Here is a 27,085-nt window from a genome sequence, read left to right as displayed (position 1 = left end):
CATGTACTGTAGCCCGCCAGGTTCCTCTGTCCACGGAATTCTCCACACAACAATACTGGAGTCAGTTGCCATGCCCTCCGCCAGGGGATCTTCCTGACCCAGGGATCAAACCCACGTCGCCTGCTTGGCAAGTGGATTCTTCACCACTGAGTTACCTGGGAACGATCCCCCCTGCCTCCACCCCCACCAATGCTACTACATCACTCATTACTGCCCTCTGGATACAAATCCACACTCATAAATAAGCCCTATGACCTGCTCACAGCCTGGCTCAGAATGATTTTTCAGTCTCATCTCCTACCTCTGCCTGCTGGTCATACACCCTGGCCACACCAAACTTTTGCCTGCTCTCTAAACCCACCAGGCCTAGACAGTCCTTCACCCACTTCTCCACGGCACACTCCTACTCATCTTCCAAAACCAGTCACCACTTCTGTGAAGCTTCAAGGGAGAATTAATCTTTGTCTGCCCCTCTCACAGCACTGTGCCAACCTCCCTTACCTAGTGAAACAGACTACACTCACCACCAAATCCTCCCAGAAATAAAGCTACTTAAAAGCAGAGGCTCATTCATTTTGATCATCTGACGATACCCACCCCTTTTAAACAAGAACAAAATCACTGATGAATGCTAAGAAAAGCAAACAGACATTGTTCAAGCATTCTCTAATATAACCTGGAAAATGTATATGTATGTGAAAACACGATAGATCACAATGAACTCATCGACCACCAGATTAAATGGCAACTATTGCTCTGCAAAAGGATTCATTATTTTTACCAGAAATACTTACAATAAAGTCCCCTTTAAAAATAAACTCTTTGCAAAGTTATCCCTTTTATCCATTTTGTTAGGTGACTTTTCAGAACCACTTTACTACAAACCTAGATACATTTCTGACTGGCAACAAGACTATCATGCAGTCCAAATAAGATAGTCCAAAATTCAAACTTTACAAGGCAACCTTGAGTAATTAAGTATCAAAATCATTCAAGAACCCCTTCAATCTAGTTTTAGATCTCTACATTTTCTGAAGCAAGTGTTTACTTTCCCACTCTATCTGTATTTTAGTCTATCTTTTGTGCAAGTCACTTTGTAAAATGCTTCAATCATCTCTTAACCAAATCACTTATGGAAGGTTTAAAGAACAACATGCAACAAAGTTAACATTTAGGAAGCTTTTGTTATTACCAGTTGTTTCAGAACTGAGTGTCAGAACATGGGTCAGATATATGTTCTAAAAATTCAAATACAATAGGACATAGACCTGACTTCATCTGTATAAAGTATTTGTCAAGTTAAATGTGAGCTATACACAGAAACTGGGAATGTATGAATTTGAAATTCTAAGATACATCTTCCTTCATTTTAGTAGTTAACAGCAATACTAACAGCCACCATTTAATGAGCACCCACTATTCACCAGACACTTCATGTAAATTCTCCCTGATCCATCCAAAAGCCCCTCGAAGAAACCTGAGCCTCAGGCATTAAACGGCTGGCCAAGGCTACACAGGTAACAGGTTCGTGAGTGTGTGCTCAGTTGCTTCAGCTGTGTCTGACTCTTTTTAACCGCATGAGTGGTAACCCGCCAGGCTCCTCTGTCCATGGGGTTCTCCTGGCAAGAATACTGGAGTGGGTTGCCCTGCCCTCCTCCAGGGATCTTCCCAATTCAGGAACTGAACTCGAGTCTCCTGCATCACAGATGGATTCTTTATCCACTGAGTCAGGTAACAAGAAATGAGATTCAAATTCAAATCTGAATGGTTCCAAAGATTAAAACTTAATTCACGTGCTCGCTTCGGCAGCACATATACTAAAATTGGAACAATACAGACAAGATTAGCATGCCCCCTGCGCAAGGATGACATGCGAATTTGTGAAGCATTCCATATTTTTAAAACTGGAATTAGAACTGCCATATGACCCAGCAATCCCACTTCTGGGCATACACACTGAGGAAACCAGATCTGAAAGAGACACGTGCACCCCAATGTTCATCGCAGCACTGTTTATAATAGCCAGGACATGGAAGCAACCTAGATGCCCATCAGCAGACAAATGGATAAGGAAGCTGTGGTACATATACACCATGGAATATTACTCAGCCATTAAAAAGAATTCATTTGAATCAGTTCTAATGAGATGGATGAAACTGGAGCCCATTATACAGAGTGAAGTAAGCCAGAAAGATAAAGACCAATACAGTATACTAACGCATATATATGGAATTTAGAAAGATGGTAATGATAACCCTATATGCAAAACAGAAAAAGAGACAGATGTACAGAACAGACTTTTGGACTCTGTGGGAGAAGGCGAGGGTGGGATGTTTCGAGAGAACAGCATCGAAACATGTATATTATCTAGGGTGAAACAGATCACCAGCCCAGGCTAGATGCATGAGACAAGTGCTCGGGCCTGGTGCACTGGGAAGACCCAGAGGAATCGGGTGGAGAGGGAGGTGGGAGGGGGGATCGGGATGGGGAATACATGTAAATCCATGGCTGATTCATGTCAATGTATGACAAAAACCACTACAATACTGTAAAGTAATTAGCCTCCAACTAATAAAAATAAATGAAGGCAAAAAAAAACTTAATTCACTTCTATAGTAACAACGTGTAATGATGAAATATTAACCCAAATTTCTACAAGTCTCTTTGCTTCTTAAAACTGCTTAAGGATAAATGGTTTAATGTATTTCTGTTTTTCATCACCTTCTTAGCATGTAATAATCATTCTCTGAAGCATTACTAAGACTCTGTGCCTGAAGTCTATGCTTTTTGAATACAAAAATTAATACAGAAAACCTCAATTAAAATTAGAGTCAGGAATGGCCTGTAGAGGGAGTTCTCACACATTCTCACACCCCATTACTTGCATGCAGTGATCTTCACTGACATGCCGCACTGGAAGCAGCACTCTGCACTCCCAAACAGAAAATGCAACTACTTTACAGTTCCAAAGGAAGAATTTCTCCTTGCTCAGCAAGAGCCCAGGCAATGAGAAACCTCTCAGCTCTATAAATGAAAAGTCACCACCACCCTAAACTTTCCTCCCTCGGACTTTCATTGAGAACATCCCCTCTCAACTCTATCCTTTTCCCTAGAAAAGTATGCTCCCTTTGTTTGGACTTACATGTGTGTGCATGTGTGTGTGTGTGTGAAGTCACTCAGTCATGTCCAACTTTTCGTGACCCTATGGACCACCAGGCTCCTCTGTCCATGGAATTCTCCAGGCAAGATTACTGGAGTGGGTTGCCATTTCCTTCTCCGGGGGATTTTCCCAACCCAGGGATTGAATCCGTGTCTCTTAAGTCTCCTGCACTGGCAGGCGGGTTCTTTATCACTAGCACCACCTGGAAAGCCCCTTGGACTTACCTACGGTTCACCAGAGATTACATTTCCCAAACTGCAATTCTGTGCTGTTCCCGAATAAACCCATTTTATTGTTTTAGGTCAACAAGTCTACTTTGATACTTCTATACAGTTAACTGTTTTGAATAGCACACAACAGTAACTTTTCCTTTCACTGAAGTCTAGACAAATACCTTTTTGGAGAAGCTTCAGTACCATGTTACATAAAAGTACCAACTACTTTCTCTCAATGCTACTTAGAGGTAACCTCCATGGAGCTCAGCTTTTAGGTATTAAATGCTTTGAAACTAGCCTTAAAAATAAAGGAATGGATTAAGAGGGGCTCTCTAAATATTTGATTAAATACCAGGTGGTAACATCAATTTCAAGTATGAATTCCATGCTGGTGAAGGAAAAAAGAGTTTCAATTCAATAAAAATTCTGTTTCACCAGCTCTGCAAAATTTCACGGCTCATCTGCATTCTCTTAAAGCTTCTTCACTGATGGTACTTGTTTAGAAAGGATCAAGAGCCAAGTTTAATATAGGAATTATTTAATTATATCTGTTTAGGACAGTTGTATGTGGGTAGTTATTCTGCCATCAAAGTAATTAGCATTAAGATCAAAAGCTCCTTGCGTGAATCCAGAATACAAATTTGTTTGGATTTTATGTCATGGAACCACAGAAAGAATCCAGTAAGTCAACTTTAACTGAATTTATTTATGCCTGTCATTTCCTTTGGGGCAAATTCATTTTACAGACTGCTGGCAATAAGAGACTCAAAACTGGTCAGCTTTTATTGTTTGGTATTATTAACTCTTTAAGTGGTAGCCATAGAGCTGAAGCTAATTCAGCCATGTTGTTGGTTCAAAAGGGAACTTAATTACCTCAAGTCAAAGGTATTTATAAAATCTGTTGACAGGAAACAGATTAACTGCTATTATAATGTTCCTGAAGCCAGGAACTAGAAAACAAGATGAACTGTAATTAGAACAGCTCAAAAGCAAAGAGCTACCAGCTACTTTTTGTTCTTTTACTAAACTTGCAAAAAAGTTTTATTTATTTTTTATTTTTCACTCACCCTCTTGTGCTATTTTATTATTAACATCAATGAAATCTGCAATAAGAATAGCTGTATATGTTCACAGAATTACACAGAGATGAAAGGAGACTCCAAAGACCATCTAATACAACTAACTAACATCTAAAGAGGATGTTCCTTTTACTGTATCCCCACTAAGCAACCACTCCTGGAGAAGGAACAGCAACCCACTCCAGCATTTTTGCCTGAAAAATCCCACAGACATAGGAGCCTGGTGGGCTACAGTTTGCAGAGTTCGACATGACTGAGTGACACATATACCCACACCCGCCATAAGCAACCAATGGATGAAACATTTTCTTTCTTTTTTTTTTTTTAAGTTTATTTATTTGGCTGCTCTGGGTCTTAGTTGCAGCATGTGGGATTTAGTTCCCTGAGCAGGGGTTGAACCTGGCCCCCGCTGCATTAGAAGCATGGAATCTTAGCCACTGGACCACCAGGGAAGTCCGAAACATTTTCTATTAAAGCAGCCCACTCTGTCTTCAGATGAATCCTGTACAGGGCTTTCACTCAGTAAATAAATCACTATCATTTCTACTTGGTTGTATCCTTAAAAATCATGAAAAGCAGATCTCTTTTCTTCATATGAAGTCCTTTGAACATCTAAAGAGAGTGATTTTCTCCACCTACTTCCTTTCTTTCAAATTTTCCTAACATGAAATGCTATTAAGTCCCATGTCTATGTTGGGCAAGCTTCAAAAAATTAAATTTATGTGCATATCTAAAATTATTTTAATTTAAAAACATATAAAACTGTGAGTTACCTAAATATATTAGTTACCAGCTTTAAATGAGTTGATGCTCACACAAAGCAAAATCTTCCTTATGTGTATACTTATACAACTCAATAAATTCAGATACAAGACTGTTTTTATACTGTTTAAATAATTAATTGCCCTAATTGCCCCTAACCTATACCAGTGAAAAGTTCACAAGAAAGACTACATGTTAACTAAAATTTTAATAAACATTTAACATACTTTCTATAAAGTTTTAGAGCTTTGTTTTGTAGTTTACTTGAATAACAGGATGAATTATGTAGTTTCAAATAACATAGGTGGTGATCTCCCTTCCATAACTGTGACAACTTTCACCCAAAGTCATACAAATAAAAAAACAAATAAAAAATTTTGCATTTCTTCAGCCTAAGCCAGAACCTGAACTTTAAAGGCATTTTAGTCATCTGATTTCTGAAGGTCCTGAGATGGACTGCATAATATATTTCAAGGTCTTCACTTTCAGTATCAGTATAAGTTACCTTAAAACATTTTACATGTCCTTACCTTAAATAGCAGTTCATTAAACTCTCAACTGAGTGCTGGATACACAGACTGTTTTGAAAGGCTGCTGCTGCTAAGTTACAATGATAAAATTATTAAACATTCATCCTACAGTCACTTACCCAAGACTCATGGTACAAAACTGTGAGTAGATACATTGCATAATCATAATTCTGTCTCTTTAAGGGGCACCTTTAAAAGTCAAAGAGAGGAAAGAAGTCAAAATGTGAAAAGTTCAGTATACGGAATAATTCGCAAAGCATACAAATACTAAATACAAAGGATAACATATTCAGGAATTCCCTATCTGCCTTAGGAAAATTCTGTCCTTGGAATAAGAATTATCTATGCACTTTATGACTTGAGGACATTGAAAACTGATGCTATTTTTACTTTTATCTAGAGGATCTCTTCGCTTTCATTACTAACAAAGTTATTTACATATGATAATAGCTTTACACTATTTTTAATATGATGTGTCTAACCCAAGCGCCTTTCATGATCTCAGGGCTAAGAGTCTGCGATAACAGGAACATATCTGCTGTGTTTCTTTAAAGAATACAGAGAGACAGATGGTAATCCAGAAGTTCATCCTGATCTCCCTAGAGCTGATTCTTTTAAAAATAAGCTACACTACACAATGCTGTATTTTTATGCTGTCGTATTTAAAATGGAACTAATGGCCCAATATTAGATAAACTTCTACATGAATATGAGCTGGCATTAGCTTTCAGGCTACAAAAATAAGAGAGACATGGAAGTAATTACTTCTAATTTCTTTCAATATAAAATAAAACTATCATATGACAGTTGACTTTAATTGTATTCTGTTCATTCTGTATTTGGTTTAATAGTCTTCTACATAGTTGTTACGGTAAAACATATTTATACCCTGACACTTATGAACTTAGGGAAAAAAGCAACATTATCAGAAACTTAAAGAATCTCTAACAGTAACATTTTAAAGGTATTTTTAAAAATTGCAAAAACTAAAAACACAGTGCTATTTTATGTTCTCTGAAGCTATTAATGTATTATTAATGCATTAATATTTATTAATCAATAATTATTAACAATCATATTATTAATAATAGTGTGTTGATGTATTAATATTTCAAATACATTTCTCCCTGAGCTTTTTCCGCCCCCACAGTTGCTATCTCTGAATGTCAGGCTACTTCTCTATACCACTGAGAAGCAAGACATAAAACCTGATATGGCTGATTCATGCTAACATATGGCAGAAACCAACACAATACTGCAAAACAATTATCGTTCAATTAAAAATAAATTTAAAAAAAACCTAATTGATACTGACACCTCCCAATGCTTTGAAACTAGGATAAGGAGGGAGAAAGGATATCTGCCATTTGCTTTTCTTTATATTTTGACCTAATTTAGAAACAACCAAAGTATAATTCTAGAAATAAAATAATCATTTAGCAAAAACATACGAACAGCCTTGCTTTACCTCAAATGATCTAATTTATAAATTCATATACAATAAATTCAATACTGCTTTTACAAACTTCTATGCTAGCACTGAAACTGTGCTTATTTACAAAAGTGCCTTGACACATTAAATTTCCACATTTAATAATCTTGATTTTGAAATATAAGATTTCTATACTTTTACAGAAAGCTGTTTAAGCATTAATCACTGGCAAATCATACTTTGTTTCCTTCTAACATCTCCCCTGAGCTTTACATGCACAAATATATTAAAAATAACAATAATTTAACACAGCTACACAAGCCTCTCCTTAAACACAAAGATCACATCAATAGGAGGCTGGTGTGAGGGTATTAAAATATGAATGAGACAACTTCTCTGACCTAATAGGTTAGTATCAAGGACTGCCAGGGGACTGGAGGACAATAAAGCAACACCTGTGATGAATACACTGAACTTTTCCTTACCTGTCTGTCTTGATGGTAAGCACATCTGTGCTCTGGCAGTATCGATCTCCCACTAGTTTAATAAGTTTCTTCTTTGCATGATCATCTAAATTCAAACTGGAAAGTTTAACCTTAAAAATACATGAAAAAAATTTGAAAAAAAATTATATACTTTAAATGAAAAAACAGTGGCAATATTATTTATACTAACATTAAAAAGAAACCTTTTCAAACTCCTTTGTATACAGAGTTATCAATTCACAAGTATCATGAAGCCTGATCTTATTCAAAAGAAAAAAAAATGGGAGAAAACTGGGAGTTCTTTGAAAGTTCTGGGCATAAGTACCTTTCCTAAAAGAATTAATGACATATCTCTTGGATGAAATTACAGTGCTTATAAGTAGCAGTAACTAGTAAAATTCAACTCAATAAGTGTTAGTAAAGCTGTTTTTAAGAATAAATGGAAGAAAATAAAATTTTCTTAATAAAAAAAATAAAAATAAATGGATGAAACATATAGGCTTTAAGGACTCCTACCATGCAAGTATGAGACCTATGTCATTGCAACAGTTTAGGGGCATTTATTTTAAGAGCTGCTGATATCTCAAGGAAGCCAGAACACAGCACCATGAAGGGTCAAATATTTGAAATGATTCAGTTCAACATCTCTCAAAATGCTAATACTAGTCTCACAAGCAGCTAAAAAGAATTTAAAAAAGATTTACTTCTTTAAAAAGGCTCTCTCTATTGAATCTATTTAGAAAATGCTGAATTAAATTGGGTTCTTCATGGTATGATTTCTTAGACAAAGCAAAATGTTGAAGAGCATTCTGAAATTTCAAGATGCAGGATGGTGATGCAATAATTTTCAAATTTATTCAATTTGCGATTCCACTTTTCAAGGGATAATTCATGAACTTAGTCTTCCTTAAAACATATTTTGGGAAATGCTGAGCTAAATGAGCATACTTTTTAATTTGCAGAGAATTATGGCCTTGGCTGAAAGGTATTATCCAGAGATAAACAGACTTGATCCAGGAAAACAGGTTACAGGCTAGAATACAGTCAAGTGAGGTAAACTAAAGATTATCCTTCCATGAAGAACATTAAGAATATGCAAGAATTAAAACTATATGAAGTATAAGGCTAAATAAGATTTTGAAATCCCACATATTTCTTCTTTCTAGCTTCAATAACCCAGCATTTCTCTCAAGACAACTGTAGCATAAGAGCTTATTTATTTTCCCATTTTTCCCACTGGACCACAAACCCCTGAGAGTAAGAACAATATCTGTCTTGTTCCTGGCAGTGACCTGGCACCTAGAAAGCATGCCACGTGTATCCGCTAAACGAAATCACACATTTTAGAAAGGGAGGATATGCTGTTTCTTTGTTAAGCAGCACAGTGAATGTTTTTTATTTGGACTAGAGAAAATAGGAAAGAAATAAATATGAATGCAAAGACCGTTAGTAAGAACAATGATAATTAAATATTAATTCCAGAGGATGATCATATGGTGTAGGCAATGAGAAATTACTAGCCTTCTGAAAAGAATTTATGTCAACAATCAGGTTATTAGTCTGAGGGATAAAATATTAGTTTATGATGACTCTGATGGCTAGCATTATGGAGAATTACCTATAAGAAAACCAAAAATATACCTACCTTGTGACTATTATTATGAAAATACATGCATATATGCATGCAGACTTATATACAGTACAGAGAAAGAAACAGATTTTACATTCAGCTACTGAGAACACAGTGATTTTTCCCTTTTAAAATTCATTCAATAAAAATCAAGGTATTTAACAATAATTTTAAAAATTTACCATTTAAAAAAATTTGTGTTTCTAGTTTCTTATGTGAGAAAGTAAAAAACAAAAATTGTAGCAATACTGATCATTACTGTGACAACTGCTTTAAAACTCATGTTCACATTAACATTTTAATGGTCAAAAGTTATATAGGGTCTTACGCCAGAAACTCACAAACACTGCAGAAGCAGCTGTGTGGTCCACTCCCGCCACCTACTAGCACTCAAAGGCACTGCAAAATTGTAGTCTTTAACCTGGACTAAAACTCTTACTTTGAAGTTGAGTGACATTTATTTGTCATTCTTTTTCCAAAATTCAAAAGAATCCTTAGGCTTTTTTACTCACAAGTTACTATATTTTAGTCAGTATTAAACTATTAACATTATGCTCCAAATAATGTTGACATTTCAAATCAGAGGTGGTTGCAGTAATAGGTGTGTATCTTCAAATGTCTCACTTAGAATGACATGAATTGAAAGAGGTCTAAATGTGTGAAATATTTCCTCTATTTACAATAATATGCAATTAGTTAAAGAACAATGGCATTAACACATAAGCCAAAAACTGAACTTCATGTCTTGATTTCTACTTATCAGATAAGTGACTTTAAACAAATCAGGTGATCTTCCTGTCTGTTTCCTCTTTTATAAAACAGAAAGGATTCACAGAAGTTTTGTCAGGAGTAAGTGAGATTAAATAGAAGAAAGCACTTTTAAAGTAAAATCCTACACAAATATGTTACTTTAAATTCTGAACTACTTCTATGACTTATCACAAAACATGATACCAACTTTTCCTTCCCTGAATTTAAAAATCTGAGTATCTCTAAATAATATTTTACAACAGTTGATTATCTTCACAATATTGCATTAAATTATGCTGGTCTACACATTTTAGTCTGTTTCACCTGCTTCTACCCTTGAACTACAATACCAGTCTAGACACTACCTCTGAGCCTCAACTATCAGCAGATGGAGTGCAAATAGTTCAGAAAGGCAGCCAGGAGTCAGGCAAGGGGTGTAAAGGATGGAGGAAGGTGTGGTGTGGTGGCCTGAGAGAAGGAGCAGATGGGCACATGATACAGTGAGTGCTATCTGCGGGCATACTTTAAACAAAGCACTGATTATTTTTATGTGAAACGATCAGCAGATTTAGAACCAGTAGGGACCTTATATGTATACTGTAGTACTTAAGACTAAGGCCCACAAAAATTAAACCCCAAAACATGAATTAGAATCTGAGTTTCCTGGAAATTCCCCGGCGGTCCAGAGGTGAGGACTCCCCTGACTGCTGTGGGTCCAGGTTCGATCTCTGGCTGGGGAACTATGATCCCCAAAGCCCCATGGTGCGGCCAGAAAAAAAGAATCTAGGTTTCTCTAGGTTCAGAGATTTCACCATAAAACACAGAACTCAAACATTGTCTTATTGTTATTATTATTAAAAGAAGTAACACTTATTAAGTTCTTAAAAATGTATGAGGTATTATTAGTCTGTAACAGACACTCTGTTAACCCACGGAATGGTATCAGCAAAGCAAAATTTTAAGTTCTTCTCCTGTTTCCCTTTGTTGATCTATGTTTCATAAAATGTATATAATAAATCTTTTGTAACTTTTATATTTTTCAGAATCTCTAAATACATAATTATATTGCTAGACACTTAAACTGTCCTATGGAATTAAAAAAAAAATGCTGAAAGGCTTCAAAAATTCATTTCATAACCCTGACACTGAAACTCAAAGAAAGAAAATTACAAGTCAGTTATGGCTATAACACTGAAAAAATTTCTAAAAATTAAAGTTTGTCTATTTGTTAGCATACAATGCAAAGATGGTTGCACAGATTTTCAGCATGTTTTTGCAGTAAATTGGAGTCTTCCAATTTAAAATACAAATTACATGGAGTACAAGAATGAAATTTAGTACTGGAAAGCCCCTCAAAAAGGTGGGCAGTCACCCTCCAGAACAGGTGAATCAAAAGTAAATTAGTAAGGGATCTCTGGACAAAGGGTTGATTCTAGGAATGGGACAGGAGTATCTAAAATGAACTAGGAGCATTTTGTGGTGCCAAGATATGAAGATGTGTTTAAAACACAAATGGTGGGGCATGGCTAAGGAACAGAGGGGCCAAGTGAATAAGTGTCCAACTGCCAAAACCAGAACAATTTGAGCAACACAATGAAGTATTACTGGACCAAAATCCACGGGATAAAATAAATATCCCTGAGTTCACACTGATATAAACACATGATTGAATAAATAAACAAATGGAGGAGAACAGACAAATTCCCCACATAGAAGAACTCCAAATAATCTATGTGATCCTTCTCCCTCAATGTGGTGGAGTTTAACTTCCATAAATGTGGGCTATGCAGAGTGACTTTCTTCTAAAGGGTATACTGTGGAAAGGAAGAAAAAAAAAAAAGAGTAATTTTAAAGTGGAGAAAGATCTAAGCTGCATCACCAATGATAAGTCAAGTGAGCAACCTACACCCTTGCTCTGATGCTATGAGAATAACACTTAGGTTGAGGCTTTTTTCCCCAAAACGCAGAACAGTCTAACCATGAGAAAAACATCAAAAAATTCAAACAAATAGCAACTGAAGGACATTCCACAAATACATAACTGGTACTTCTCAAAACTGTCAAAGTCATCAAAAACAAGGAAATTCTGAGAAATAATCAGTCAAGAAGAGCCTAAGGAGACAAGATGACTAATGCAATGTGGTACCCTGGATGGAATTCTGGGGGTAAAAAAAAAGAACATTAGATAAAAACTAAGGAAATCTGAATAAAGTATGAACTTTTAATTAACAGTGTATCAATAGTGATTCATTCATTAGTTGTAACGAATGTACCAAAGTACCCTAAGATATTAACAACAGGAGATATTTGGTGAGACATACAGCAAACTCTGTACTATCCTTGAAACCTCTCTGTAAATCTGTTCTAAAAGTAAAAGTTTAATTAAAAAAAAACTGTCCGTGACTGCTGTGTGCATCAAGAAACAAGGGTCCTGAAACAAGGGTTTTCAACACTAACTTAGGAGTTATTAGGCCACACGTGGACCTGCACTGGCATGTGGCATGTTCCTGGTAAGTGAAGCAGGGCTTTGATGTCCCTCCAAAGCAACATGAGATAGAGAGAAATGGTCCTAAATCAAGTATTAAAAGAGCAAATCAGTCAGTGGTCAAGTAAAAGGATAATGTACCATAAACTGATCAGGACTCAGAAATGATTCAGTAATTGAAAATCTAGAAATATAATTCATTACTTTAAAAAATTCAAAGGAGATCATTCCAAAAATACTAGTAAACTAGGAACAGGATACATCGTTAACATAAATAGGGACTACTGTCTCAAATTGGGGTCCATTTCAGAGTTAAAGGCTAAACGCTAGAGGCACACACATTTTAGAGCAGCACAAGGGACTACATAAACATTTTAGAAACTAATGCAAAAGAAAAAAAAAAGATGTTAAAAATGAAAACTACCATTAATTATCATTTATTTCTTGAGAAATGACCCACAGAATCAACTGAAAAGTCCTAGCATTCAGATTTTGGTCTCCAAACATCAATGTTCACTAAAATGTATCAGAGCTACTCGTTCAGTTCAGTTCAGTTCAGTTCAGTCACTCAGTCGTGTCCGACTCTTTGCAACCCCATGAATCGCAGGGCCTCTATGTCCATCACCAACTCCCGGAGTCTACTCAAACACAACTACGAGAGAAATAGCTAATTCCAGGTCTGAGATACGAAATACACTATAAAAGGAGCCTGGGCCATCTTGTGTCAGAAGGCAAGGAAATTCTCTAATGCTAATGGGATTGTAAAAAAAAAAAAAAAAGATATAGGAATCAGCTTAGCCTCCTACTGGCCAAAGTTTTGGCCACACTTCGAATATCAAAAAGAATACAATTTTATTTGATTAAAATTTGCTGAACATACCTATCTACACTTACCTGTTCAAAGGAAATGGAAAATATAACCTCACACTAGAGAAAGATTATGTTGTCAGTCTCTTAACCACGTGATCAATCTCAGCATACTCAAAATATAGTGACCAGACTTTACGTGCCTTCTCATGGAATGCTATAAAATACATAGCAACATCTCTCAAATACTGTTGTCACAGTTAACTATAACATAATCAGCCCCTTAAATCTAACTTCCAGTTTATATGAAATACAGAAAAATAAGGTAAATGACATCAGAATACATTGACAAATGCAGAAGGTAGGGAATGCTGCAGAATAAAATGCCTGTCTTTTTAACTTGTCTACATCATGGTGAGGGTGGCAGATCGGGGAGTGGGAAAAGGAGTAGCGGGGTCCTTTGCTATTCTAGATTTAAAAAGACGTAAGTAACATCACAGGCAAATGCAACTGGGTTTGACTGGATCCTTATTTAAACAACTCAAATGTCTACTGACTGTTAAGTGGATAAACAAAAGTGAAGTGAGAGTGTAACTGCTCAGTCATGTCTGATTCTTTGCAACCCCATGGACTGTAGCCCCCCACCCCCCAGGCTCCTCTGTCCATGGAATTCTCCAGGCAAGAACACTGGAGTGGATTGCCATTTCCTTCTCCAGGGGATCTTCCTGACCCAGGATCGAATCCAGTTCTCCTAGTATTGCAGGTGGAATCTTTATCTGAGCCACCAGGGAAGCTCAAGTAGATTAAAAAAAAAATGTGGTATATCCATAAAATGAAATATTATTTGGCAATAAAAAGAAATGAAGAACTGATACACACTATAACAGATGAAAACACTGAAAGCATTATACTAAGCAAAAGCATACATGTTATATGATTCATTTACATGAAATGTCAAGAATAGGCAAATCCACAAAGAAAGTTAAGATTAGTAGTTGATAGGAGCTTGGGGGAAGTAAAGAACACTGGAGAAAAGGGAGTGATTGATAATGGGCATGGGATTTCCTTTCTCCGGTGATGAAAATTTTTGGAGTTAAGTAGTGGTGATGGTTGCACATCTCTGTGACTATGCTAAAAACTACTGAGCTGTAAACTTTAAAAGGATGAATTCTATAGTATGTGAATTATCTCAATAAAGCTCCTATTAAAAAGAAAAAATAAATCTGTAAGAAATCAATACAGCCTCAAAATGGGCAAAGGAGCAAAAAGAAAAAAAAAGTATTTTACAAAGGAATAAACTTTCACCCTCTTTGAATTCAAAGACATACATATTTCAAATAAAATTCTTACCTATCAAGCTAATAGGCAATAATAATATCTAATCTGGTAAGAGTACAGGAAAATACAGACTTTCTCACAATCTGCTGGTATTGTATTTGGAGGGATTTTATATAATCAAAAAACTATCACAATATATATAAAAAATCCTTAAAAGATCTATATCCTTTGACCTGACTTCTCATTTTAGTAAGTTATCTGAGGAACATAATCAGGAATATATATAAATATTAATTCTAAGAATATTCATTATATTTTTCTAATAAAGAAAACTGTTAGAAAGCCTAAATGTTATCAGTTTTATAGTCACACATACAAAATACTATTATAAAATAAAGTGTTATAATAATTCTTATTTTTTAGAAAATAACTCTTACCCTTAAGGTCACTACTCGTGCTTTGGGGTTTCGAATAGATGGTCCTGATGAAACATAATCAGCTGTGTCAATTTCAATTGGAAAATGCTTCTCACATTTCTCATCACTGTCTAATGCAGCTGGCCACTCAGTGCAAAAATCTGAGAATTAAAAAAAATTTTAATTGTAGTTTTATAATTCTCATTAAAATATATATTACCAGACAAAATCAAATTATTGAGGGAGTTCACCTTTCAGGATACATGAAATGAAAGAACAGATTCTCTTCTGCACTTTATATACATCATCATCCCACATGCATCACTTTTCTTCCTAGGTGAATCCTAATTAGGGGATTTAATTAAGGGAATGATTTGGCTAGTTCAGTTTGGTGGGAAGCAGTAAGTTAAAAGGGAACTATGACCTGATGGAAGCTTATTATAGCTTTGCACATGTCTGTTATGAGACAGTGTTAATTCCTGACCAACTAAAAGCAAAAAATTTCATACAGCCTGGAGCATTATTGTTTGTGAAATGGCAACAGGCAATATGAATTCACATCCAAACGAAGGTTATTAAAAATCAGTTGAAGAGGAAACGGAAGTGAGCTGCAGAGCCAGCTGACCATAAGAGTTTGTGTGCCGAACAAGTTGAACATGAATGCCAGAGGGCTTGGATCTCAGCTAAAGGACAGTATTCCAGCTACTGAGCTGTCAGCAAGTGGACCTTTTGAAAGTCATGATCTTCTTCGAAAAGGTTTCTCTTTGTGTGAAAAATGAACTTCTGCCCAGTCATCCTCTTGAATTATCAGAAAAAAATTACCAGCTCAACCAAGATAAGGTGAACTTCTCCACACTGAGAAACATTCAGGGTCTATTTGCGCCACTAAAACTGCAGATGGAATTCGAGGCAGGGCGGCAGGTTCAGCGTCTTCCATTTCTTCCCAGCTCAAACCTTTCACTGGATATTTTGAGGGGTAACGATGAGACTATTGGATTTGAAGATATTCTTAATGACCCATCACAAAGTGAACCAATAGGAGAACTGCATTTGATGGTTGAATATAAACTTGGCTTACTGTAATGCCGTGTGCTGTTCACGGAAGTAGAGGAGTTGCGTCTTGTTTATAGTTGTCTTTTTCCTATAATTTGATGTGCACAACGTTAAAAGTACTGACACATGAAAAAAAAAAAAAAAAAATCAGTTGAAGGGAAGTGAAAGAAGCTCCGAAAAAGCTCTAAGAGGGAATTCCCAGGTGGTCCAGGGGATAGGACTTGGTGGTCTCACTGTCATGGCCCAGGTTCAGTTCCCGGTCAGGGAACTAACGTCCACCAAGCTATGTGGTGCAAGCTCTACCAGAGAACTGAAATGTTGTCAATCTTCTTTCAGAAATTGAGTCAACAGGCCCTCTAACTGTAAAGCCTCAGTCACCTTTAAATGATCCTTACAGTAATTCATGTTTCTTTTGACTTCTGAGCTCCTGGCACTAAATGGAAAGAGGAACAGACTTGTCCGCATATTCACGCAAGACAGCCAGTCTGGGGAGAGTGGGTCTATGTCTGAGATCTGGGCTACAACCAGAAGTTCTAAGCCCGGAGAACACTGCTCATAGCACAGAGGTGCAAACTCAGGCCTCAAATGGGAAAAAAAAAAATCTTTCAAGGAAATGAGAGAGCTCCCAGCCTCCTGTAGCTATCAGTATTATTAACACCCAGGCACTCCCTAGGTGCGCAGCTGATTTCATTTTGCCCCAGTCTATCAAGTTAGTACGGTAGAGGGCTCCCGGTCTGGGATGAAAACTTCTGACATTATCAGGTTCCCCTTAACAGAAATCCCATTTCCTAAACAACCTCTTCCTAAGAAGAGCTAAAATAGGTTTCTTAGATTAAGCGCATGAGATCCCATGGACCGTGCTTTCTCCAACAACATTTCCCCCAAGCTAACGACTTTCTTATAGTAGACACTATATTTAGCTCCCGTTTAGACTTTAAAATCAGTCAGCAAAATGTCACTCCAGATTACAGAGACTTTCCAAGATCTGGGACTAAATATATGTTAGCAAATTAAGTATAGCTCACACCATTCCCTAAATACTGTGTTTAAGAGATCAATACTCAGACACTCTGAGGGGAAAGAAATAGCTTTGCCATTAAGAACATTTTGACATTTAAATAAAATGAACGGAGCAAAATTCCTGGGGTTAAATTGCATTCCCATTATGGACTAATCCCAGTATCCTGTACTATAAGATGCAACAGTGCCAGGCACTTTATAAGACAGACTAGTTTGGGGAATTTTATGAGTTACTGAGTTTGTACTGACCTTTTTTTTTTTTTTAAACTTTGGATAAGTCATTTCAATCACCAGATGATAATTACAGTTTTTAAATTAAATTGCCCGATTATATGTTCAAAAAACCCCAGCCAACTGGAAAGTACATAATAGACCCCTCTCAACCTTTTATTCATCTGATAGGTAGAGCAACAGACAAATTCGGAAGATCTTGGTTTTTACTTAACTTCTGCCACTGATTATTAAAGTTTTGGTAAATTACCTAACTTTCCTGTGCTTCAAATTTTCCATTTGCAAGTCAGATACAAAATCTGAACTGACCTACTTTGAAAGAAAACTGAGAAGAAATACTTGAAAAGCCTTTTGAGTTATTTGGAAGATATGATCTAAATCTAGAAGCTGGCAAAAGTATAAAGGCAAAATTAAGGAAAGATTAAAACATTCACTTACTCCAACTAATAAAAATAAATGAAAAAAAAATTCACTTAAATATTATAAAATATAATGCTACTCTTCTAAATGTACTGTATGAAACCCTTTCATTTAAAAACTATGAAGTATTTTTGAACTATCTCATTACCAGTTTCTAAATTATAAATGCGCATTTAAAAATAATGTTTAAAAAACAAAAAAAGTAGAATTTATCACAGGGTAATATATTTGTTCTTCTGTGTATTTTTTTCCATTTCATCTTGATCTCTTCAGCATCTACTAGGTCTCTACCATTTCTGTCCTTTATTGTGCCCATCTCTGGGTGTAAAGAGGGCTTCCCAGTGGCTCAGACAGTAAAGAATCTGCCTGCAATGCAGGAGACCTGGGTTTGATCCCTGGGTTGGGAAGATCTTCTGGAGAAGGGAATGGCAATCCCCTCCAGTATTCTGGTCTGGAGAAATCCATGGACAGAGGAGCATGGCAGGTTACAGTTCATGGGATCACAGAGAGTTGTACATGACTGAGCGACTTTCATTTTTTCACTTTTGGGTGTAAAGAAGGCAGAGCGCCAGAGAATTGATGCCTTTGAACTGTGGTGCTAGAGAAGACTCCTGAAAGTCCCTTGGACAGCAAGGAGATCAAATCAGCCAATCTTAAGGGAAATCAACTCTCAAAACCATTGGGAGGACTGATGCTGAAGCTGAAGCTCCAGCATTTTGGTCATCTGATGTGAAAAGCCGACTCACTGGAAAAGTCCTCAATGCTGGGGAAGATTAAGAACAGAAGGAGAAGAGAGTATCAGAGGATGAGATGGCTGGGTGGCATCACTGATGCAATAGACACAAACTTGGGCAAACTTCGGGAGATGGTGAGGGACAGGGAGGCCTGGTGTGCTGCAATCCACAGGGTCACAAAGAGTTGGACACGACTGGACGACTGAACAACAATGCATTTGTTAACTGGCTTTGCAAAGGATCAAAAAATAACATATGATTTGTGTCATATGGGGCACAAATACACACCAGTGATCTCTGTCAGTCTAACATTAGGCACCAACAAATAAAGAAACATACAATCTAAAGGGACAGAAGTTCATCCTAATGTCTCAAAACAGAAGACAACATAACTCAATGAAAATAGGAGATTTTTCTTCCCTCATTTCAAGTGTAAGGTTATTATTCCTGCTTTTTAGACCTCTTTTTATGACCTTTTCATTTTTCTTCCTTTTAATTTTCAACTGGAAGGCCCTTCCAGAAGCTCTAATTTCATCATAATCATGTTTACTAATTTATTTCTCCTATTAGCATAATCAGGCTACCTGTGAAGTTTCTGGTTTCATTTCCTTTTCTGAAAAGCCTTGATAGCTATACTGAGCATGTAGACATCACTTTCAGATGAACATGGGAGTCCACGTGTCTCAATAATTCATCTTCATTTCCTTTGGATATATATCAAGAAATAGGATTGCTGGATTATTCAGTGTTCTAATTTTCATTTTTTTGAGGACTCTCCAGGCTGTTTTCCACAGTGGCTGCACCGATTTGCATTCCCACCAACTGTACACAAGGGTCCTCTTCTCCATATCCTCATCAACACATTGCCTTCCTGACAACAGTCACTTTGGTGCAGGGATTTTGAATTTTTGTTCCCCTGATGATTAGTGAAGTTGAGCATCTTTTCATGTACTTATCAGCCATTTGTAAATCTTCTTTGGAAAACTGATGTTTTGGAAAACATTTAAAATCAGATTTTTTTTTTTTTTTTGGTACTATTGAGTTATATGAGTTCTTTAGATATCTCGGCTATTAACCTCTTAACAGATACATGACTTGCAAACGTCCACAGGTTGCCTTTTCCCTTCACTGATGGCTTCCTGTGCTGTGCAGAAGCCTTTTAGTTTGATGTAGTCCCACTTGTTTATTTTTGCTTTTCTTCCCTTTCTTTAGGTGTCAAATTCCTAAAAATCATTGCCAAGACCAACGTCAAAGAGCTTACACGCAATGTTTTTCTCTAGGAGTTTTATGGTTTCAGGTCTTATGTTGAAGTTTTTAATTCATATTCATTTTTGTGTATAGTACAAGGATGTGGTGAAGTTTCATTCTTTTACATGTGGCTGCCCAGTTTTCCCAACAATGCTTACTGAAGAAACTATCCTTTCCTGATTAAGTGTTTTTGGTTCTTTTGTCACAAATTAACTAAACAAATACACAACTTTATTTTGGAATTCTGTTCTGTTCCATTGATCTATGTGTCTGTTTTTATGACAACACCATACTGTTTTGACTACTACTATTGCACTGTAATATAGTTTGAAATCAGGATGTGTGATGGCTCCAGCTTTGTTCTTCTTTCTCAAAACTGCTTTGGCTATTTGCGGTCTTTTACAGTTCTATACAAATTTTAGGAGTTTGTTCCATGTCTGGGAAAAACACCTTCGGAATTTTGACAGAGGTTGCATTGAATCAGTATATTGGTTTGGGTTTTATGGGTGTTTTAACATTATTAATTCTTCCAATCCTTATCTTGACACTTATCAGTGTCTTCTTCAATTTCTTTCATCAATATTAGTTTTCAGTATACAGATCTTTCACCCCCTTGGTTAAACACATTCCTAAGTACTTTATTCTTATTTTTATTATGTGTTCACATATATTTTACTTTTATTTCTTCCAGTCTTGATATAATTGGCATATAGCGCTGTATAAGTTTTAAGTGCTTTTTTAAAAAGCTGGCTTAAAACCCAACATTAAAAAAACTAAAATCATGGCATCTGGTCTCATCACTTTATGGCAAATAGAAGGGGAAAAGGTGGAAGCAGTGATAGATTTCCTCTTTTAGGGCTCCAAAATCACTGTGGATGGTGACTGTAGCCATGAAATTAGAAGACACTTTGCTTCTTGGAAGGAAACTTATGACAAACCTAGACAGTGTATTAAAAAGCAAAGACATCACTTTGCTGACAAAGGTCCGTATAGTCAAAGCAATGGTCTTTCAGAATTGAACCATAAAGAAGGCTGAGCGCCTAAGAATTGACGCTTTCAAATTATGGTGCTGGAAAAGACTCTTGAGAGTCCCTTGGACAGTAAGGCGATCAAACCAGTCAATTGTAAAGGAAATCAACCCTGATTATTCATTGGAAGGATTGATGCTGAAGCTGAAACTCCAACACTTTGGCCACCCGATGAGAACAGCTGACTCAATAGAAAAGACGCTGGGAAAGATGGAAGGCAAAAGGAGAAGGGGGTGGAAGATGATGAGATGGTTGGATAGCATTACTAACTCAATGGACAAGAACTTGGGGAAACTTCAGGAGACAGTGAGGGGACAGGGAAGCCTGGCGTGCTGTAGTCCATGGGGTCACAAAGAGCCAGATACAGCTTAGGGGCTGAACAACAACTGTGCAATTTAAGGTATAGGGCATAATAATTTGAATTACATAAATTATGAAATGATTATCACAATAAATTTAATGACTATCCATCATCTCATGTAAATACAAAATTAAAGGGAAAAAAACTTCTCCCTTGTGATAAGAACTCTTAGGATTTCTTCTCTTAAAAACTTTCATAGATAACATGTAGTAGTATTAATTATATTTATCATATTATAAATTATATCCTTAGTATTCAGTTACCTTGTAACTGGAAGTCTGCATCTTCTGACTGCCTTCATTCAATTCTTCCTCCCCCCACCAGTACTTTATTCTTTTTGGTGCTATTGTAAATGACTTACTTAACTTCTCTTTCTTAATCTCCTTCTGAACTCCCACCTTCACTGCAGAAAATGAAACTGATTTTTGTATACTAACTGTATCCTGCAACTTTACTGAATCCATTTATTAATTTCAAGGTTTTTTTGGAGTCATTAGGATTTTATATCAGAGAAGGCAATAGCACCCCACTCCAGTACTCTTGCCTGGAAAATCCCATGGACGGAGGAGCCTGGTGGGCTATAGTACATGGGGTCGCTAAGAGTCGGACACGACTGAGCAACTTCACTTTCACTTCACTTTCATGCATTGGAAAAGGAAATGGCAACCCACTCCAGTATTCTTGCCTGGAGAATGCCAGGGATGGGGGAGCCTGGGGGGCTGCCGTCTATGGGGTTGGGTTGCACAGAGTCAGACACAACAGGAGCAACTTAGCAGCAGCAGCAGCAGCAGCAGCAGGATTTTATATGCGTAAAATAATGTCATCAAAAAAAAATAATGTCATCAGCAAGTAATGACAATTTTCCTTCCTCCTTTCCTATGCCTTTTTTTCCTTCTTCTTGCCTAGCTGCTCTGGCTAGAATTTCCAGCACTATGTTGAATAAAAGTGGTGAAAGTGGGCATCCCTGTCTTGTCCTGATCTTAGAAGAAAAGCTTTTAGCTTTTCATTGCTGTACTATGATATTAGCTTTGAGCTTATTAAATGTGGCCTTTATTATGCTGAAGTTTGTTCCCTCTATACACACTGTGTTGAGTTTTCTCATGAAAGGATGCTGAATTCTATCAAATGCCTTTTCTGCATCTACTGAGAAGATCATATGATTTTTATCATTCATTTTGTTAATGTGATATGTCACACTGATTTACTTGCAGACGCTGCACCACCCTGTAGGATCCTTTTAATGTACTGTTGAATTTGGTTTGCTAATATTTTGTTGAGGAGTTTTGCATCTATGTTCATCAGGGATATTGGCCTGTATTATTTGCCTTTGTCCAGTTTTGGAATCAGGATAATGCTAAGTTTATGACTTTGGGTGTTCTCTTCTCTTTTACTTTTTTGGAAGTTTGAGAAGGATTGATATTAATTCTTTAAATGTTTAGTAGAACAAACCAGTGAATTAGGATTTGGGCTTAAGACATATACATGATTACATATAAATAACTAACAAAGACCTACTGTATAGGACAGAGAACTATACTCAGTATTTTTAAATAACCTATAAGGGAAAATAACCTATAAAAGTATACATAGATTTATACATATGTTTAATTGAATCACTTTGATGTACTGCTGAAATTAAGGAAGGAAACACTGTAAATCAACCATGATTCAATTAAAACAAAATCACCAATGAAGCCATCTGGAGTGACTCAATCTCCTTACTAGTAACTGGTCCATTCAGATTTTCTATGCGTGCTTCAGTCTTAGTACATTATATATTTGTAGGACTGTATTCATTTCTTCTAGGTTGTTCAATTTGTTGGCATAAAAATGTTCACAGTAGTCTCTTAGATTCTTTGCATTTCTGTGATATCAGTTGTAACATCTCCTATTTCATTTTTAATTTTCAAGCTTCTCTTTTTCTTGCTAGATAAAGGTTTGTCTATATTGTTTATCTTTTCAAAAAACAAGTTCTTATTTATCTTTTCTGTTGTCCTGTCTTAATTTATTCCCATTCCAACCATTATACTTCCTTCCTTCTACTACTTCTGGGCTAAGTTTGTTCTTCTTTTTCTAGTTCCAAGTTAGGTGGCTTAGTTGATATTTTTCTTTATTCTTATGTAGGCTGTTATTGCTATAAAATTACTTCCTCGAACTGCTTTTGAGACATCCCATATCTCAATATATTTTTTGGATGTCTCTTTGATTGCTTCTTTGAATCAGTATGTGTTTAGGGGCATGTTATTTAATCTCCAGATGTTCGTGAATTTTCAATAGATTTCTAGTTTCAAATTATTGTGGCTGGAAAAAATGTTTGATATGATTTCAATCTTTTTAAATTTTATTAAGACTTATTTTATGGTCTAACGTGATCTATCTTGAAATCATGTTTCACGTGTACTTGAGAAGAATGTGTATTCTACTGTCACTGAATGGAATGTTCTGTAAATGTCTGTTAAATTCATTTGGTCTAATGTGTAAGCTTAAATCCAATGCCTCCTTACTGATTTTCCATCTGGATGATCTATCCATTGTTGAAGGTGGAGTACTGAAGCCCCCTACTATAACTGTATTGCTTTCCATTTCTTCCTTCAATTCTGTAAATATTTTCTATATATTAAGTGCTCCAATTTGTGATGCCAAATATTTACAAATACTGTATCCTTTTGATAAACTGACCCTTTTATCATTGGAAATGAGATTCCTGTTAAATTAATAAAATATTAAGTTCATATTATAAAACAACCACATACCTTTAAGAGCTTCACAGTGCTTTTTAATTGCTACAGGAGTCAAATGCAGAAAATTGGGAATCTAAAATACAGAATTTTAAAGGATAAATTAGCTAAGTGTCTTTGTTTTTTGATTGTTTTTTTTGGCCATGCCAAGCACAGTGGGATCTTAGTTCCCCAACCAGAGACTGCACAAGGCCACAGCAGTGATAACATCAGGCCCTAACCACTGGATGGCCAGGGAATTCCTAAGTCTCTTAAAAACATGAAACACAATTTTCTCATAAAATTAAATCATAAGCCTCACAAACCTTGTAATAAATAAAATATAAATATTTTTTAACATACGGATTCCATGTCACAGATGTTGTAAATTTAAGAAATGAATTTCCTGAAATGAAGATTCAGTACCAAGTATCTTATAAGAATAATGGTAGAGAAAAAAATGTTATTTTTATAGTATTATTCCTGCCACAAATCTACAGGTGTACATATTTCCCTTATAAAACTGAAAACACTAAAGACACAGACCATTGTTTAATAATCTTAATCCCCCTGGAACACATACCACTGCAAGACATTTTCTGTTTTATCCTTAACAGAGATTTTGTGAATTGAATGGAATGAATAAACAAAGCAAGCAAATCTTAAATAAATAGTTAAATGAACTTGGGGATATGTTTATAATACATTGAGAGGTTCTCTATTTACAGGGCCAATGAAAACTTAGGTAAGGTCAGTGATTTGATTCCTTCAAATAAATAATTAACACTTCCTAGGCTATTTTTAAAATAATGTTAAGCATCTAAAGAGAAAATTTAGTTTAAAGAAACTTATTTTGAAAGAAAATCTGAATAAGCAGAAAGTTCCTCCAAACATTGTGTCTGGAATCTTAAGCACCAATCAGAAAATGGTTATTTTAAACAAGAGAAAACGGACACCGAATAGTGGGATTATGGGGGTGGGTGACTTCATTCTCTATACTTCTATTTTTGAAACGTGACTCAAAGTCATAAAAGGAAAAAAATAATAGTGAATGCTTACACAGCACTTATACTGGCACTGCTTTATGAACTCTGCATATATTACCTCAATTTACAAGCTTATCCATATAGCACTTACTGGAAACAGATCAGATCACTGGACTAAAGCATACAGGAGATTCTTGAAAGGGATAGCACGCATTAAATGTTCAAATTTTTATATTTATTAAAATTCCATTCACGACCACCATTACAACAGTATAAACATATTGTTATTCTCTCTCAGTGATATTTTCCAAAGATTTTTTTTTCTTTAAACTAAGTTGAATTCTTCTCTTCCATTTGAAGAAAAGATTAGTTTTACAAGTGTTTGCTTTCTCTCTTGAAATGTTCCCTTGTCCAAATTTCATCTGCCTGTTCCCAGGAGCAGATGATTCCCTCTGCAAGTTACTATCTCATTTTTAAAAAAATTTTTGTTTACTATCTCATTTTTTTACCATCAGCTTTTAGCAAATTTTTGTTTTTCATGAAGTAGAAAATACAGTTTCTGTCATTTAGTAGAAAATACAATTCCTTGATGATAATTTCATTGTATGTAAAAGGAAACCACCTAAGACATGCATTCCCTGGTGAGGGACATTTATATTTTAAGAAGTCTACTTTTCATAAATCACAAAAGGTGCTATCAACTCATTACAGATGCATTTAACTGAAGCATTTAACATGACCTATTTTGCTTCATGAAATAAAGAAGTTTAAGGACTATAACAATAATAATAAATTAATTTTCTGGGAAGTTTTTAAATCTTTTTTTTAAAGGTTAAAAACTTCACACCCCCCCCCCCCCCCCCCGCCCCAATTCTCACTCTCAGGTTATTTCATTTAGTTCTGCTTGAAAAACACAATATAGAAAATATACAATAGAAAAGAAAAAGTCCAAAGGAAGCTACAGGACCAATTAACTACCCATTCTTAAATGCCTAGAATTCTTTGAGCCATCTTTACCAGGGATAAGTAAAACATAGTATCCATTATTACCTGGAAAACAACTGAATTAAAATACAGTAAGCTGCTACCCACGGAACCTTGAAATGTTGGGCGGGGCAGGGGAAGGAGGCGGGTGCGCGAGGGCAGGGGGAGGGGAGGTGTCAGAGGGAAATCAACATTTATTTAAATATAAGTTTCAGCCAATGAACCAGCAACTTATCCTACCTTTAAAAGTTCCAGATTTCCCTCCTTAGCCATGGGCACTCCCCTTTTTACTGGATAACCCATTCGAACAGGAAGAGGTACTGCAGAGGGTTTAAACGGAGCTGCAACAGGGTAAACACTAGGCCAGTCCTGGTCAACAGACATTTTCTCTGTCCTGGGAGGTAGTGCCTGAAGAATGTAAAACAGTTTAATATTTAAAATATACACATGAACTTTAATTTTAAAGGAAAAAAGGTACAATTAAGAGAAACACAAGGACTTGCAACCTATATAAAATCTGACCTCCCACAACTGCTGCTGTGGAAATTAAAAAAAACCCCAAAACACAAACCTACCTAAATATCCTTGAACCTACCTATATATCTTTGAGGGTTTCCGCAAACCCTGTGGAAAGGAACCCTTTAATAGCACGTTTCCTTTACAAAAAAATTTCTCTTACTTAGTCTTTTAGCAAACTTTCTGCATATTGTTTATGAAGGGGTCAGTAATGGTATATTTTGAATAATTTTTAAAACTTCAATGAAAGTCAGTACATGAGATGACAATGAGAATTAGAAATAAGGAAAACAAGAAATAAGAAAAATAAAGAATAAGAATTCAGAAATAAATTAAGATTAAACTATCTGAATAGACCATAATGAGAAATGTCTTCCATGCCCAGAGAATAGCTACATGATAAAATCACATTAACATTTATTTTATTTTTTAAACTGTATTTGACAGATGGGGATGGCCAGCATTCCCTTTAAACCCAAAAGGAAGGTTCGAAGATGCAAAACTAGGCAACAGCCTTCTAAGCAACAGACCAGTGTAGCACATGTCCTGGAAGCAGTTAGTACTTCTGTGAAAATGAGTACTCTATGTGATTATAAATGGTGCCACTGCAGTTCAGTTCAGTCTCTCAGTCGTGTCTGACTCTTTGCGACCCCATGGACTGCAGCAGGCCAGGCCTCCCTGTCCATCACCAACTCCCGGAGTTTACTCAAACTCATCTCCACTGAGTCGGTGATGTGCCATCCGACCATCTCATCCCC

The 27,085-nt window shown here is 36.1% G+C and overlaps 1 protein-coding gene, 1 non-coding gene and 1 pseudogene across 3 annotated transcripts in view; 2 read left to right on the top strand and 1 right to left on the bottom strand.

The window, feature by feature from the left end:
* MRPS35 (mitochondrial ribosomal protein S35) overlaps nucleotides 1-27,085 on the bottom strand; it is a 45,412-nt gene that overhangs the window by 12,514 nt on the left and 5,813 nt on the right. For both annotated transcript variants that reach the window (XM_061125193.1, XM_061125192.1), the window contains exons 3-7: nucleotides 26,052-26,219; nucleotides 23,878-23,938; nucleotides 15,051-15,190; nucleotides 7,664-7,773; nucleotides 5,866-5,935 (exon numbers count right to left, since the gene is read on the bottom strand). In XM_061125193.1, coding sequence (XP_060981176.1) covers nucleotides 5,866-5,935; nucleotides 7,664-7,773; nucleotides 15,051-15,190; nucleotides 23,878-23,938; nucleotides 26,052-26,219 — 549 coding nt within the window. The remainder of the gene's footprint in view (nucleotides 1-5,865; nucleotides 5,936-7,663; nucleotides 7,774-15,050; nucleotides 15,191-23,877; nucleotides 23,939-26,051; nucleotides 26,220-27,085) is intronic.
* LOC133044146 (U6 spliceosomal RNA) lies at nucleotides 1,794-1,900 on the top strand. Its single transcript, XR_009689888.1, has one exon. It is a non-coding gene; the product is annotated as a U6 spliceosomal RNA (small nuclear RNA).
* LOC133043864 (proteasome maturation protein-like) lies at nucleotides 15,211-16,191 on the top strand (annotated as a pseudogene).

The sequence above is a fragment of the Dama dama genome, chromosome 22 (assembly GCF_033118175.1).
Source record: "Dama dama isolate Ldn47 chromosome 22, ASM3311817v1, whole genome shotgun sequence".
NCBI classification, from domain to species: Eukaryota; Metazoa; Chordata; class Mammalia; order Artiodactyla; family Cervidae; genus Dama; species Dama dama.
The sequence above is the reverse complement of the archived record's forward strand: the minus strand, read 5'-3'. Positions and strand labels throughout refer to the sequence as shown.